Source organism: Falco cherrug, chromosome 3 (genome assembly GCF_023634085.1).
Source record: "Falco cherrug isolate bFalChe1 chromosome 3, bFalChe1.pri, whole genome shotgun sequence".
NCBI classification, from domain to species: domain Eukaryota; kingdom Metazoa; phylum Chordata; class Aves; order Falconiformes; family Falconidae; genus Falco; species Falco cherrug.
The window spans coordinates 12738444-12752692 of NC_073699.1; the positions used below are offsets into that span (position 1 = coordinate 12738444).

A 14249-nucleotide genomic window follows, 5' to 3' on the forward strand; every position below is an offset into this window, starting at 1 on the left:
GCAACAGCTAATACTGAACATTACTTGCTTCAGTGAGACAATTACTGGGCACTTTTCCATAGAACCTCTCTGAATTTCTATTCAAAAAGTCAGCCAGTAGCAGAACATGTGATACAGATAATAAGAGAATTAACACAAGCTCTTCTCTACTGCTAGCAAAGCACATACGGTGAACCCCTCCTTTTTCCCTCCCCTCTCTAAAACTAAAACCCCTCCACATTTATGAATTGGGAAAAGAGCAAATGCTGAAACTCAGTACTGACAAAAGCAAAACATACAGGATTAATTCCAAAGTGGCTGTTATCAGATGAAAATCTAAGTTTCTTCTTAATAGCAGAAGAGATACTTAATTTGGTCCTACAACTGCAAACTAATCATGCTCTGCTGTTAAAACCAGAAGAAAAAGAAAAGCAACGGTTTGAATCCTGCCTTCAAAGATTAGTAAAAAAAAAAAAAGAAAACTTACATCCATGCATTCCCGGAGGTCTCTTACGTAAGCCTTTTCTGTCTGAATTAGCTCAGCCATAATGAACCTTAGGTGACAACAGAAAGAATAATCAAATCTCAGTCTGTTAGATCATTATGAATGCATAATAACAAGAATCCATCTTTCTCATCAACTTTTGCTTTTTCTATTGCTGCAAGAAAAATCTGAGAACTGAAATGTGAAGAGAGACAACAGATGAAGGAAGCATAAGAGGTAACACCCTCCATTACTAACCAGTGCAAAAAGAAATAGGGAAGGAGATGGAATTTTTTCTCAAATGCTTTTCACCTGCTACAGTCATTTAACTGTTGTCTTCCCTCCTCCCCTTACACATTTATTTCACATTATTTCTAAAAAGAAAAAAAGCATATTGAAAGAAGTCTAACGTAGTATTGAATGTTTAAGATTCTGACATGCTAGAATTATCCATAAGAACAAGCCATAGGAGCTACTGAGCAATACCTCTCTCTTTTTACCATTTATCCAATTCCTAAGCTGCCAGACAAGCTATGACATTTGTTTCATTATCAGGACTGATTTGTGCATTCTCATTGATTATAAGAAAATAAATGTATTACTCTTTCCTGCGGGCAGACTTTCGTTTTTCTTCATTAAGCTCATGAGCAGCATCACGCAGTTTCACCTCTGACCCAGGGACACTGGCTGGGATTATATCCAGCTGCAAGCTTTTGCTCTTTATTAAAGAAAGGAAGATTTGATTAAGGAAGGAGACAGTAGAAAACAATAGGTAAATCAAATGCAAGCAAAGCTTGTTTGTCTGTCATCACAGTAAAATTTTTCTTACCGATTTATTGGAATCTGAGGAAATACCCAAGGCTTTCTCTAAAGAGGTCCTGTATTTCTCCATGCGCAGGGAAAAGTCTCTGTACCTCTTATCCACTGCTGTGACACATTTTTTAATCTCTGTTGCATGAGCATGCCCTTTTTCACAAAAGCCATCAGCCAGCTGTATCAACAACTTCACCCTCTCTTTGGTTTGCTATGAAAACAGGAAAATATTGAACAGTTACTAGCTCTACCTGTCATGAAGGGGGTCATTTTACTTAACCTGCTACTAAGTGCAGCTGGAGAAGCCATCAAAGAAGCTAGCTTCCTCCTCTCTCTTCAGAACTCCTCTAAACTGATAGCTTTTTTTGTAACAAAACTAGCACAAGATGGATATTAGTTTCCTCGGGTTTTATTATTACATGACTAGAAGCAGGTTGTTTATTTTTCTTTCAAAAATCTGCTCTGTATCTAAGCCAGAGATTAAATTCTAGTAGCCAAGCTTTTCAGAGCATGGGTATTCTCCCTGCATCAATACAAAGGGGGTTTGATGCCAAAGAGGATATTTTGTCCGTTATCACTGAAGCACTCATATTGGACCTAGCGCACAATCTCAAGAATCTACCTCATTCAGACATCACTGAAATGGTGATACGGCGATAAGTCTTGTTACATGCTTTACACTTTATCAGATCAAGACTATATTCTTTAGATCACTTTTATATTATGTTTTGTTGTCATACAGTTGTTTAAGAGAAACTAAGAGAACAAGTATCCACCACTAAATCTGTAACTAGGCACTTTTCCCAATTACCAAGCTGCGTAAGACTATGCAGTTTCTTTTGTGTAAATAAATCATCCATAATGGATGAGTTTATACCTCCACCTCTCTCTCTCTGATACCATGTCAAAGTGCACTGTCAGGGCCCTTGGTAACAGGGAGTTAAGCAAAACAGCCAATAAAAACTTGACTCATGTCAGTTGGAAAATCAACAGTGTTTGTCTGTCTTTTTTTTTAAAAAAAAAAATCTTTTTCTTTCCTAATGGTCCCTCATCTGAGCATTTATTTTCTATGGAATTAGCAAGGGCTAATACATCCTCCCAACAGGTAGCGAAACGCCAAGGGAGTGACAGTAACAACATCCTTTCAAATCGGGCACCCACGTCATCTGCTGACTGACAGAGGAAACAAGGGGGGCAGTGGTGCTCTGCATGCTGGAAGGGATCCAGCAGAACAAAGGCTGGAGCAAAACTCAGAAAGAAGAAAATCCAGGTTTGAAAACCAAAAGTGATTTCTGTTCCTTCTGGATTCTCTTCTCTCCCTTCCCATGTGTCCCATCTACAAGTCTCTTCTCTTCCAAGGTAGTCCTTCAGGCAAATGAACGCCTGCTTACTTTCTTAGACTGTATTATTTCTCTACGAAGACTGGAGAGTCAAGAGACAGAAATAAGTGACACTTCGAACATGCGACAAAATGAAACACAGAAACAGACACGGCTACATAAGCTCTGGTACTTCAATCATGCACTAGTTGCCTTTCACACGTGAAAACTGGTGAGCCTCCCCAGTGACATCTGCATCTCCGTATAGGCCCCTAGAGATGCAGAACAACGTCATGCTGCCATGGCTCGAAAAGTTACAGCAGTACCACAGAATACTTTAATAAAATGAGTAACCTAACAAGTAAAGCTCTGATTTTTCTATCTTCTAATTAAATCACAGCTGAATAATAAAACGCCTTGTTGTATTTTAAATCCTAAATGAATGTGCAGTAATCGACAGACGTGAGGATGCAAAAGTGGAAATCAATGGCCCTCCAAGGTTTGTAGGTTTTTTTCAAAAACGTTTTAAAGCTATGTCACTACGATTCTGTCATGAAAAATCAACAGCACATAGGGCTAAGAGAGTTCCAGTAACAGTGATTATCTTCCGATTATCTTTTGGTTTATTCTGTTCCCAGCAGAAATACAAAGCTATTGCAAGTAAACAGATATTTATGGACACATCCTCAGGAGGGTTTGATTTTGGTTGGGTTTTTTGTGTTTTTTTTTTGTTTGGGGTTTTTTTTTTGGGGGGGGGGGGCAGAATTTGTGGTTTTGTGTTTTTTTTGGTGGGTTTCTTTTTCTTTTTAGTTCTTATATAATGTTATTTATTTCTTTTACCTTTGCTGTGATCTGAAATTCTTCATGCTCTTTTAACAGCTCTTGAGTGTGCTGGATAGTGGAGCCAGTGGAAGTATGTGTGGATAAATAAAACTCTCCATTGTCATGAATCCACTCCAGGGCCTAAATGAAGCATTGATGAAGGAAAAGTAACAGATAAGGTAACATACTTTTGCCAATAGAAACTATCTGTAATTGGTATTTCACAAACACAGATTTCCCACAAGTAAATTCTACTGTATGTCACTTGTGGCAATCTCTAATACCTCTACAACATCAGGTTGAAATAATTCACTTTAATTCAGTGACACATGAATCTGAAAACTTCAGAGCAGTCCTCTACTACAGGACTACAGCAGTACACTAATAAAAGGTTCTAACTGACTTTGTCTACAGTTTTGTTAGTATACTCCCCAACCGAGCAAAAATCACTTTCTTGGTACAACACAGGACAGCTGTACTCAGATATACATCGTCCAACCTGTAAAACAACTTGTAATAAAACTTACATACATTTGTATGTAAGACTGACAAATGTGTAGGCTGAACTTTCCAAGCACATAAGATGCAACTGTCATTTCACTCTGTAGTTGACATGTATTCCAGCCTCACAAAGTATGGTCTGTAGTTACCTGTACTCCTAGAAATTAAACCTGCAGCAGCGGAGGAATGTTGAGATATATCAGTTAAACCAATTAATGTATGTATAGGTAGTAAAAGACAATTAACTAAGAACTGCAGACTTAAACAGTTTTCCTTCCACATCCTGGCACCTTACTCTCTCACTATTACGAACCATGCTGATCCATGTTATTATCTATGTTCTGCCCACATTAATATTTGCTGCCCTCTTAAGCATAACTCAGTGGTTGCAAGGAATCCTACTCTCTGGCTACTGGAAAAAAAGAGTCTTCTCAAACCGCAGCATAAGAGTAAAAATAAAAAAATGTAACAAAAGACTGACATTATCAAGTTTTTTTGCAGCTCTACATACAGGCTACTACAGCAGTATGCAGAACTACATGAACTTAGAAACTTCTTGGTTCTGAAAAAGCCAATACCAGATGTTCAGAGAGTTTAATACAGCTTGTTTAGAACTGTCTTGTTATTAAATGCATGTGTATCTTCTGTGTCTTTAGTAAATACATACAGCACTGGACAAAAATTTAATACTTCAAGAGAAAAAGTAGTAGATTGCTAGCAGGTCCTCCTTCTTCCTTTTCTTTCTCATGCTTCCAGTTACCCTTTTCTCCATTCACATTACCAAGAACAGGAAAAGTTCTATGCTGGCGGACAACAGATATGTCTATTTCAAGAGCATAACCTTACACTGAATCAGCAAAGGCATTGTTCATATTATAATCGCACCCACAATTTAAGCTCAACAAGGCTGTGACTGAACAACATTGATTCTCTTCCTTCCACTTCGGATGCTTTTGCCTCTTGGTATAAAAACCTGCAAGTGAGTAGAAAGCCTTCAAAATTCAATGCTGAACGTGAATGCTAGGGTACCATTTACCTAGTCACATACTTGTGCAGATGCAAGCCTGTTGAGATAGGCCTGCGCATTTGAAAAGTCACTGATGGAAACAAACTAACAACTTTTGGACTACTATCAAGAAAAGGGATATTTCAACCAACCACCTGTATGATACTCCTTGTCATTCTAATGTTGATCTTTCCAAGTGAAGACTGACAAGGACAAGCAGCACAGCACAGCTGATATTACAAATTACATTTATTTTGATACTTCTCACTTTCAACTTTTTAACCTCCACCTCTTTTTGGTGGATTTATTACACAATGCTGGAATGAATGATAAACAAAAAACTTTGCCTCCCCAAATGCTGCCCTTTTTGTAAATTTTTGGCAGCTCTCCAGAGCCACAATGACATAAAGTTCATCTCAATGTTAATTCCTACAGTTTAGATCAGCTCTCATTTCATGTGAGGCTCAGGATTGCATGCTGAAGACAAGTATCTCCATACAAAAACCGGAGCAATCAATTTAGTGATCAGGTGAGCCCTTAACTCTGGAATGAGTTGAGAGCCTAACATTTCACTTGCAAACTACTATGGTATCTGCTCCCACTGCAGGGCATCGAGTTCTGAAAGCACAAAGAATAGGTTCTTCCAGCTTCCAAACAAAAATCTAAATTAAGACAACATTTCCATTTTTTGGCTAATCAGTGTGGAGTCCATATATGGTTTGGTTTCCTTTGCAATGACTGAACTGGTGATTGCTGAAAAACGGGATTTACAATGAAAACGCTGACAGATCTTTATCTCCAGTATTTGATTGTTAGCAATTGCTATAGAAAAGCAAGTAGGTCATGTGCTTGGCAGAGGCTGGAGTTAAGGCTATTCAAAAGTGGAGTGGGGGGCAGGGAAGGGGTGGTGGTGGTATTTTAAAGAGGTATTAACCTTTAACTTTACTCCCAAAATTTATCTCGCTTTACTTTCTTTATGAAAGCATAGAAGACAGACTTTAGGAATCTTTCAAGAGATCAGAACAGACCACTAGTATTTAAGCTACTGTCTATACTGACTCTCAGAAAGAAATAAAAAGTTAGTTTTTTGAGTTCTGTACAGTAGATCTAACTATATTTCACACCATGGGCGTTGTGTCCTTTTCTGTAGAAGCGGAACAGATAGCTTCCTTTCTTTGTCCTATATCCAGTTTTAAAAAAAAAAAAAAAAAAGTCGTAAAAAAGCATTGCAGATCATTCCAGTTACCAATTCTGCCTCGGAACCTCCTACTTATTTTTATGGCTTGTGTTTTAATTAGTGAGGGAAATTTCTGTGTGTGTATTAGTTACTTAATAGCTCTTTCCAGGCTGATAAATTCAACAAAATACAAAAAATACAAAGAGGTGGTACCATGCAAGAAACCACAAAAAAGTACATGCATATTGCAAAACCAAAGTCATTCAGTTATTGTTTAACGAGCTACCCAGCTTGTCAGTTTCCTAGACCTGCCAACTGACTAATTATATGAAGTTTTTTTCCCCCCAACATCTGTGTAAAATGTTGCTGCCTGTTATGTCCCTGGTCAAATCAGGTGTGTGTGTAAAAGTTAAAAAGTGTAACAAATTGTCAAATGCAAGTTTGCAGAAATGAGATTCACCAGTACCAGATCAAGCTGGAAGAAGCAAAACACTACCTTTAAGTTACAGCAGTAAAGACACCCTGCCTCAGTGTATTTAGCTGTTCTGTATTAAAGGAAAAGCAAATTTACTTTATATTTTAATCATTGATCTTTCTGCCATTTGAAATACTAAAGTCAAGGGTAAATTTGTTGTGGGACAAGTCAGTGTTTGTTAAACCTTGATCACAACTGAAGAAGATTTTTATATAAAAGCCTCACCTGTTTGGCACTTCTTTCAAACACCACATACTGTTGGCATTGATCAAGACGTCTTTTACGCATGGTCCAATAATGCAGCACACGGTTCTCCCTCTGGAAGAGTTCATTCAAGATATCTGAGGAAACGTAAACAGTTTCAACAGATGTTATGACATCCAATTTTGAAATATCACGTTAATCAGCAGTTCTTTATATTATAGAATTTACAATCCAGTTACTCTTTCTGTTACTCTTTGTATTGCTCTTTCCCCTGATATTCATGACACAGTGTTCCTTTTTCATTATTATTTACAGAAATGTTGGTTAAAGAAACTAGAGATGCAATTAAAACTTACTACTGACATCTTTTTACTCTCAAATATTTTCATACAAAGGATTGCCACTGCTTATAACAGAACTGAAAATGTAGCCTGATAAGATGGTTCTTGGCATTTCCTCAGAAAGAATGAGCATGAGCAAGTAATCACAACATGCTTAACATCTCCTATTAATTGCAATAAAAAAGCCTCACCTTTTCTGTATAGACCAGTCTCCTAAAAATATTTTAATAATTTAATACATGTGGGCAAATACATAACCTTAGGTCACTACACAAACAGATGCAACATAAGCAGATATGAAATGCACAGAAACCCAAGTAATAAAAAAACCCAAACCAACAGCAGTGTAACTGAGTAAGTTGACTTGTTGAAATGAGCGTTCTTTGAGCCTTGAGAGAATTCCCAGGTAATGAAATAATTAACTCCACAATTTGTTATTCCATTCCTGAGTATCAGAAACTGTCTGCCACTGCAAAGTCACATCCAAATTCCACCATTAACCTGCAATTCCACATATCTGGCTTATAAATTCTTCCTGGACAGCAAAGACCTTTTGCTTATAATATGCACAAGATTTTTGCCGAACTCTGCTCCTTTAACTCTTTTTCTTTTCTTCAGAGAAATCCTAGCACTTTCTTGTGAAGCTGACTTCACCTGCTGCTTCTTCCAGAGCAGCAGCCCTACCAGACTTCGTAGTTCCTGCAAAGCCTGGTGGCAAGCTGCCCACACACGGAGACCGGGACACTCACTGTCTCTGCCAGATGACCCTGTTGGAAGTGCACAGAACTCAAGGGGAAGTTTACTACAAAACAGGAGAGAGCACAAAAAAGGCTCATTCTTCACGATGGCGCTTTACTTGCTTTTCTACTTACACCCACAGCCAGATATGCCTCATAATGATGAATGGAGGCTATCAGGTGCTAGGCCACTTCAGGCCTCTGCATTCCCCTGCCCCACTGTGTGGGTCCAACCATGCCTTACATCCCAAAGGCTAACAACTTCAAGAAACAGTTTGACAGAGAAGCTCAAATAAAGGGAGTCTGAGGAGAAAACATCTATCAGCTATCTAGACCAATTGTAACTGCCTGTCACAGCCTCCTTAAGGATTATGAAACCTGTCTGCAATGCTGCCAACATCCTCCTGCTTGGAAGCACCGTATTCCCAGTTGCCACAGAGTGCTGAGATCACCCAGGACTTGCTTTTGGTTGGAATCTGGTCACTGTGGCCAAGGTTTTCTTCCTGCTGGGCAGGCTACCCTCAGATATGCCTCAACTGATCTGTCCCCTAGCCAAGCTGTGAGCTGATCTGCTATGAGCCTCACCTGCCTTCTCAGCTTTATTTCTGCCTTACACCACCTCCAAAACATTTGCTCAGAATATATGCCAGATTTTGAGGGGCAAGGGTTGGGGTGGGACACAATTATCATTATACAATGCAATGCACCTAACTGGACACACCATATAAAAAGAGACATCTCGAGAGTGACCCAAGCAAAGTAGTTCTGACAAAGAGCAAGCAAGGTGAGTGTAGCTAATTGGAACAGCATTTGTTCCGTCAGGACATGATACAGATGGCAAGGCAGTGAGAGATATTTGGCTGGGCAGTGTTAGTGTTACTGTCATTAATTTCCTGGACTGACAAGGAAGAGCAAAAATATTATATAAAATACTTGAAGGAAAATATAGAACATCAGTAGTTAATACTATGTTTGGATGAGCAGCTCTGTCTCAATGCTCCTGAACTCTAAGTCCCTGATGTTGTTATTTTCTTTGATTCCAACATTCGTTAGAATTGTTTTCTAAACTTTCAGCTTATTCTCCAGGCTCGGTGAGCTTTCAGCTGTGTCTATGCACCACGCACTCTCTAACAACCAATCTAAAAATACGAGCATCACTAGACAACTTCCACAGTATGTTCAGTCACAGCCCATACAGCACAGACAGGTTACAAAGAAGCACACAAAACTAGCAACAGAAGCAAACACAAAGATGATCCATTTCTGAGCTTACAACTATTGTCAACAACTGAATCCACCTGCTTTTAGTTTTAGGCCACAACTCCTTCCTAAAATATAGCTTTGGCATGGTGTCTGACAGTATTTGGATACTCTGAGCTGCAAGTCAAGGAAATTACTTACACTGGTAAAAAGAGACAGAAGGACTTCTCAGAGTTCAGTACCATTGTGATAACTGTTTCCCATGAGGCACGTGCTTACCTAAACTTTTCCTAGATTTTTTTAGACATTGCTTTTCTAGACATCATAATCTGCAGCTGGGAGTACCATCAAGTATGCCATTGAACAAGTTTTTTGAAAAACATTCAGCAGTTCTGCAGAAACCTGAGGGCTACTCAAGGTTTTTAAAGTGTTCATTTATATACTATATACTGATCACAGTCTGACACACTGTTTCAAGCATACACCCGAGTATGAGTGTGTAATGGTCCAGCGGAACACATGTAACCTCGATTGCACCAAAATGAAATAACACACTATTTTTTTCCTCTATTTAGAAAAGAGATTATTTTTTTTTCCTTACATGCATATTTGAACAAGAATACCAGAGATTTTTAATTACTCAGTTACCACCATACCACTGAGACCTCAAAGGAAGGAGTCCTCACTAATTTTTTCTTGACTTACGTTTAATTCTCAGAAGCATATATTATATGGCATATGGTGGGAACAACTAACTCACTACGTTAGAGCACATAACTTATTTTTTTCCTGCTTGGGGATTTTTGGTGGGGTTTTTTGTTGCTTTTTAAACATATATCATTCACCCAGGATTTTATATGTACACAGAACATGTATAGCATTATGGTTCTGACACATAATTATTCTTAAGGACGTTATTTCTGTATTTTCCTCATCTGAACACATTTACCTTTCCCAGAATGACTGTTTCCACACAAATGTCAAAACTGAATTTTTAAAAGTTTGTCTAAAAGCCCTAACATTTTCCTTATACTCTTACACTTGCAAGTGTGGTAACCAAAACTTCCTGCTTGCTCCTGCTTTGTTTTCTTTGTCCTATACTAAGAGAAGAGCTAAGTGACAAATGTCAGCAACATTTCAGTTATGGATACTGCCAGCATTTGTGTTGAGATTTTGTCATATACAATTCTATAAATGTTGGTGTCTTGGGGGCAGAGGAAAAAAACAATCCTTTCCCTCAGCTCTACATGCTCAACATTTCCAACTGCCAAAATCCAATTATTTCCTTAGAGCTAAAAGTATGGTCAACATGCTATTATCTTCCTGACATAAAAAATTCAACAAAGGTTGATTTTCAATTTCAGTACTGTCAGGTACACGGGTAAGTTTAACACAAACTGTCTTTGCCTTATAGTAAAGGGAAGCAGTGAGCATGTCCTTTTCTAACAGAGTCATCAAGTAATTTAGAGTGGAATTGACCTCTGGAGGCTATCTGTTCCAATCTCCTCCTCAAAGCAGAACTAACTTCAAAGTTTTTCAGGAGCTTGTTCAACTGAGTTTTAAAAATTCCCAAGGCCTCTCTGGGCTACCTGCTCTACTCAGTGCTTTCTCACTCTTGTTGTAACAGTTTCTCCTTATATCCATTCAGAACTTCCCTTGCTGCAACTTTTTCCTCTGGTCCTATTGCTGTGTTCCTCTGAGTTGGGCTCCATCCTCTGCATAACTCCCCTTTGGGCAGCTGCAAACAGCAATTAATCAGACAATTAGACTTCACTGGTACTGAGTCTGTAGCATGGCCTGAGTGTTCAGTCACAGCTTCAAAACTCATTGAGCAGAATACGACTGGCAAATAAATTAGTAAAATGCAATACTTATTCCTGAATCTCTCTGATCTCTGTTCCACCTATCTCACCCATCAGTTATGCACACACTACTAATTTCTGTACTTCTGTCCCTGAAAGACTTACAGATTTCTCTCTCTACTCCATTCCCCACAGTGCACGTTGCACCTTAAAGCTGTACTATATTGAACTAATCCCAGCAAAAGCAAAGCCCCATGTAATAGTTTTTTCCTGCCTCACCTCAGCTACTACTTATCTACGCATCTAATTTAAACATGAAGTCCTATACTTCATGAAGTTCCTTAATATTGATTCAACTATATGAAAGGTCCAAGGGCATCATTCAAGGGATTATCTTGTATCACGCTGGTACACCCAAGGAACTCGCAGAATGTACCACACTAACAGAGTAAGCTTGCAGTGATCAGCTTCCATTTGGCTTCAGACCAAACATTATCACGTGGAAGTTTACTATCTCATTTTCTCAACAGAAGTAGCACATTTGAGTCTCAAATTGAAAGAAGATTAAGTGTAAGCAGGAGATAAATTCAAAGCAACTTCATTTGGGTATAAGAGAAGTTGATAACTGGCAGCTCCTTCTAAGTGTGCGAGGAATTTTAATTATTTCCTGTTAGGTCTGACAGAACCCTTTCCACTTGGGCAGGCTTCACTCCATCATCACACACACCACAGCATATGATGATCACATTCTTTGGGAAAAAAAAGGATGAGAAACCCCTTACTCTTCACTTGTTGTTCAGGTGCTTTGATATGTGTCACCATCCCTGGCATGTTTACGCTGTTCCTGTGCAGGTATTTCAGGAAGACATCAGCATTCCTCCGAGCCAGTGTGCAAGCCTAGAGAGACAGCAGTATTACTTTATTTGAAGATGCACAAATACACATCCAGAAAGAGAGGAAGGACCTTCCTCACCCCCATCCCCTTTTTATGCATTTCCCACCCTCTCCAATTTTAGAAAAGGTTGCTTGTTAAATCCTTCTGCAAGTAAGCCAACTCAATGGCTAAAATAGTTTTCCCAAAAAATAGCAGTTGATCCTTACTCATCCAGCAGTGGGGAAAAAAAACACCAGCTCCAAACAAAAACAAAAAACCCCAAACAAAATGCTATACATTTTTATCCAAAGATCCTGAAAGGCAACTGCCTGCTCTAGAGCTTTCAGCACCACTCACAAAGAAGTTTGTTTTGTGTATGTGCCATGTGCCACGGGCCACCTGAAGTTACTGTGTAAACAGAGTGCACATGCTTACATACTCACCTGGATACTCCAAAACATCCACCAGTACTTTAAACAAAAAAGTAAACACTTCACTGAACTGAAACAAAGCGCTAAAATATTAAGACATGCCCTTAATATATTAAGGCAAGGCCTTGAGAGCTTTCAGACCTTGCTACTGTATTGCCAACACTCAGCTCAGCTGCCTTCACCTTAATGTACACCAAGTACTACACATGGGCTTGCTGCTTTATTTTTAATAAGCAGAACATGAAACGCTACTGTAAAAGGTTACATAAATTAGCACGGTTTGAAGTAATTTCTCAAATTGTTTTTAAACAAAGACTGGTAACTCACACGCCAGCTGCAGAAAGATCTATTTGACAGTACAGTCAGATCTATGTTAATGTATTTTTGAATGTTCTCATCTGTGCATGAGAACAAAACAGCTTTTAATAAAAATAAGATTTATACTGTTAGTAGTTTTTCAAGGTGATGCTGGAAAAAGCCTTTGGTTACAGGGTTAGTTACACTGCTTTGCAAGCATCCGTTACACATTTATAATCAAGCTTCTCCACTAGGACACTAGTTGGAATGGAAACCTTTCATTTATCTGCAGACTACCATATAAACCCAACTACTCCCACATGCTTGTCTAGCAATTTCCTCCTTCTGTACTCTACTGTAGTCCCAAGAACATCTGAGAGCTGCCCTGATGCACAGGCAGCAAAGGCACTATGTGACTGTCACTCCTCTTCCAAAGCAGCAGCCTTTAAGCATTCTTTAGAATGACAGCTGCTCAAAGCAGTGATTCCCAATTCCTCTTCAGTCACAGCGGGAAACCTGACATTTACTGAAGTTCAACAGGAAATATATTTATAAAAACTGGCTACAATTGTATGCACTTGGCAGTATTCTCCTAATTGCTGTCAGAAGCAGTTAACATGCCACTTACCACATCTCTGCAGTTTGGGACATACCTGTAGCTTTTGAATGGGCACTGCTGCTTCCCACATACATTTCAGCACTGTAAGAGTAAGCATTTGACTGCATGCTTTCCAAGACACAGAAGACCACAAAAAAAAAAAAAAAAAGCAAACCTTACCTTTAGGAATGCCTCCTTCTGTTCCAGGTGTTTGCTTATCATGGGAGTAACATGATCTGTTTCAGAGTTGGGACCCAGTTTGTCTGCTCCCCCACACCAGTCTTCCTCTCGTTTATATTCTTGCTCCAGGCTTTCCAGCACACTGCACACCTATCAGGAGAAAGGAGTCCAACTCAAATATAATTTAGTAAAGACAAAAATCTCAAATTCAAGCCAAAAAAAAATGGAAAACGAATCCACCCCTTAGATATTCCTTAGCTTCTGACATGTTTTGACTGGGACTTAAGAGAAAGCAACAAACTTTGACTGAAGGTTTGCAAGCATTGGCCTGCTTAAGTGGAATTCTCAGAAGACTATCCCTCCTAGAGTTGCTCATCTTTATATCTGCTTCTGTGACTGCATAATTCAGGATAGGCTTAAGATATGATTGCAGAGGAAGCAACCCTGCCAACCTTCCCCCAACTCTTCTGCAGACAAGTAGGATGAAGCTGATTTTTCTCTGACTCCCCCCGCCCAAAAAACAGAATAAGCCATCTAAAGTACTTCCATTAAAACTTCTGTGTAATTTGTTTATGGTTTAAGCAAAACTTCTTGAAACAAGCCGAAATCCAACTAAGCAGCTGTATGTATGTTTCATCTTGAAAATGTTCTACAAGACTTTTCTTTACTAAAAATAAGAATCTGAGGAATATTAAAAGGGGAGGGTGATAGAAGAGGCAGATGAAGATTTCAGTCTTCACCAATAATCACTGCACTTTGGTAGTGTACCTTCTTTGGAAGTTCGCTAACTGAAGTGAGTGTATCCAGATCAGTTACACTGTAGTCTCTTAGTAGTTAGTATGATCTAGCTACTACTCATTTATCATAGAATTGTTCGGGTTGGAAGGAACCTTTAAAGATCATCTGTAGTCCAACGCCCCTGCCATGGCCAGGAACATCATTCACTATATCAGGTTGCTCAAAACTCGGTCCAACCTGACTTCGAGTATTTCCAGGGATATTCGAGTAT

The 14249-nt window shown here is 38.9% G+C and overlaps 1 protein-coding gene across 5 annotated transcripts in view; it reads right to left on the reverse strand.

Moving 5' to 3' along the window:
* TRIO (trio Rho guanine nucleotide exchange factor) overlaps window positions 1-14249 on the reverse strand; it is a 255684-nt gene that overhangs the window by 92766 nt on the left and 148669 nt on the right. For all 5 annotated transcript variants that reach the window (XR_008731238.1, XM_055704044.1, XM_055704043.1 and 2 more), the window contains exons 18-24: window positions 13241-13390; window positions 11643-11757; window positions 6802-6917; window positions 3436-3558; window positions 1293-1487; window positions 1066-1181; window positions 467-533 (exon numbers count right to left, since the gene is read on the reverse strand). Coding sequence is in view for 4 of the 5 variants with exons in the window: in XM_055704044.1 (XP_055560019.1) it covers window positions 467-533; window positions 1066-1181; window positions 1293-1487; window positions 3436-3558; window positions 6802-6917; window positions 11643-11757; window positions 13241-13390 (882 nt within the window). In the remaining variant the exon portion in view is untranslated. The remainder of the gene's footprint in view (window positions 1-466; window positions 534-1065; window positions 1182-1292; window positions 1488-3435; window positions 3559-6801; window positions 6918-11642; window positions 11758-13240; window positions 13391-14249) is intronic.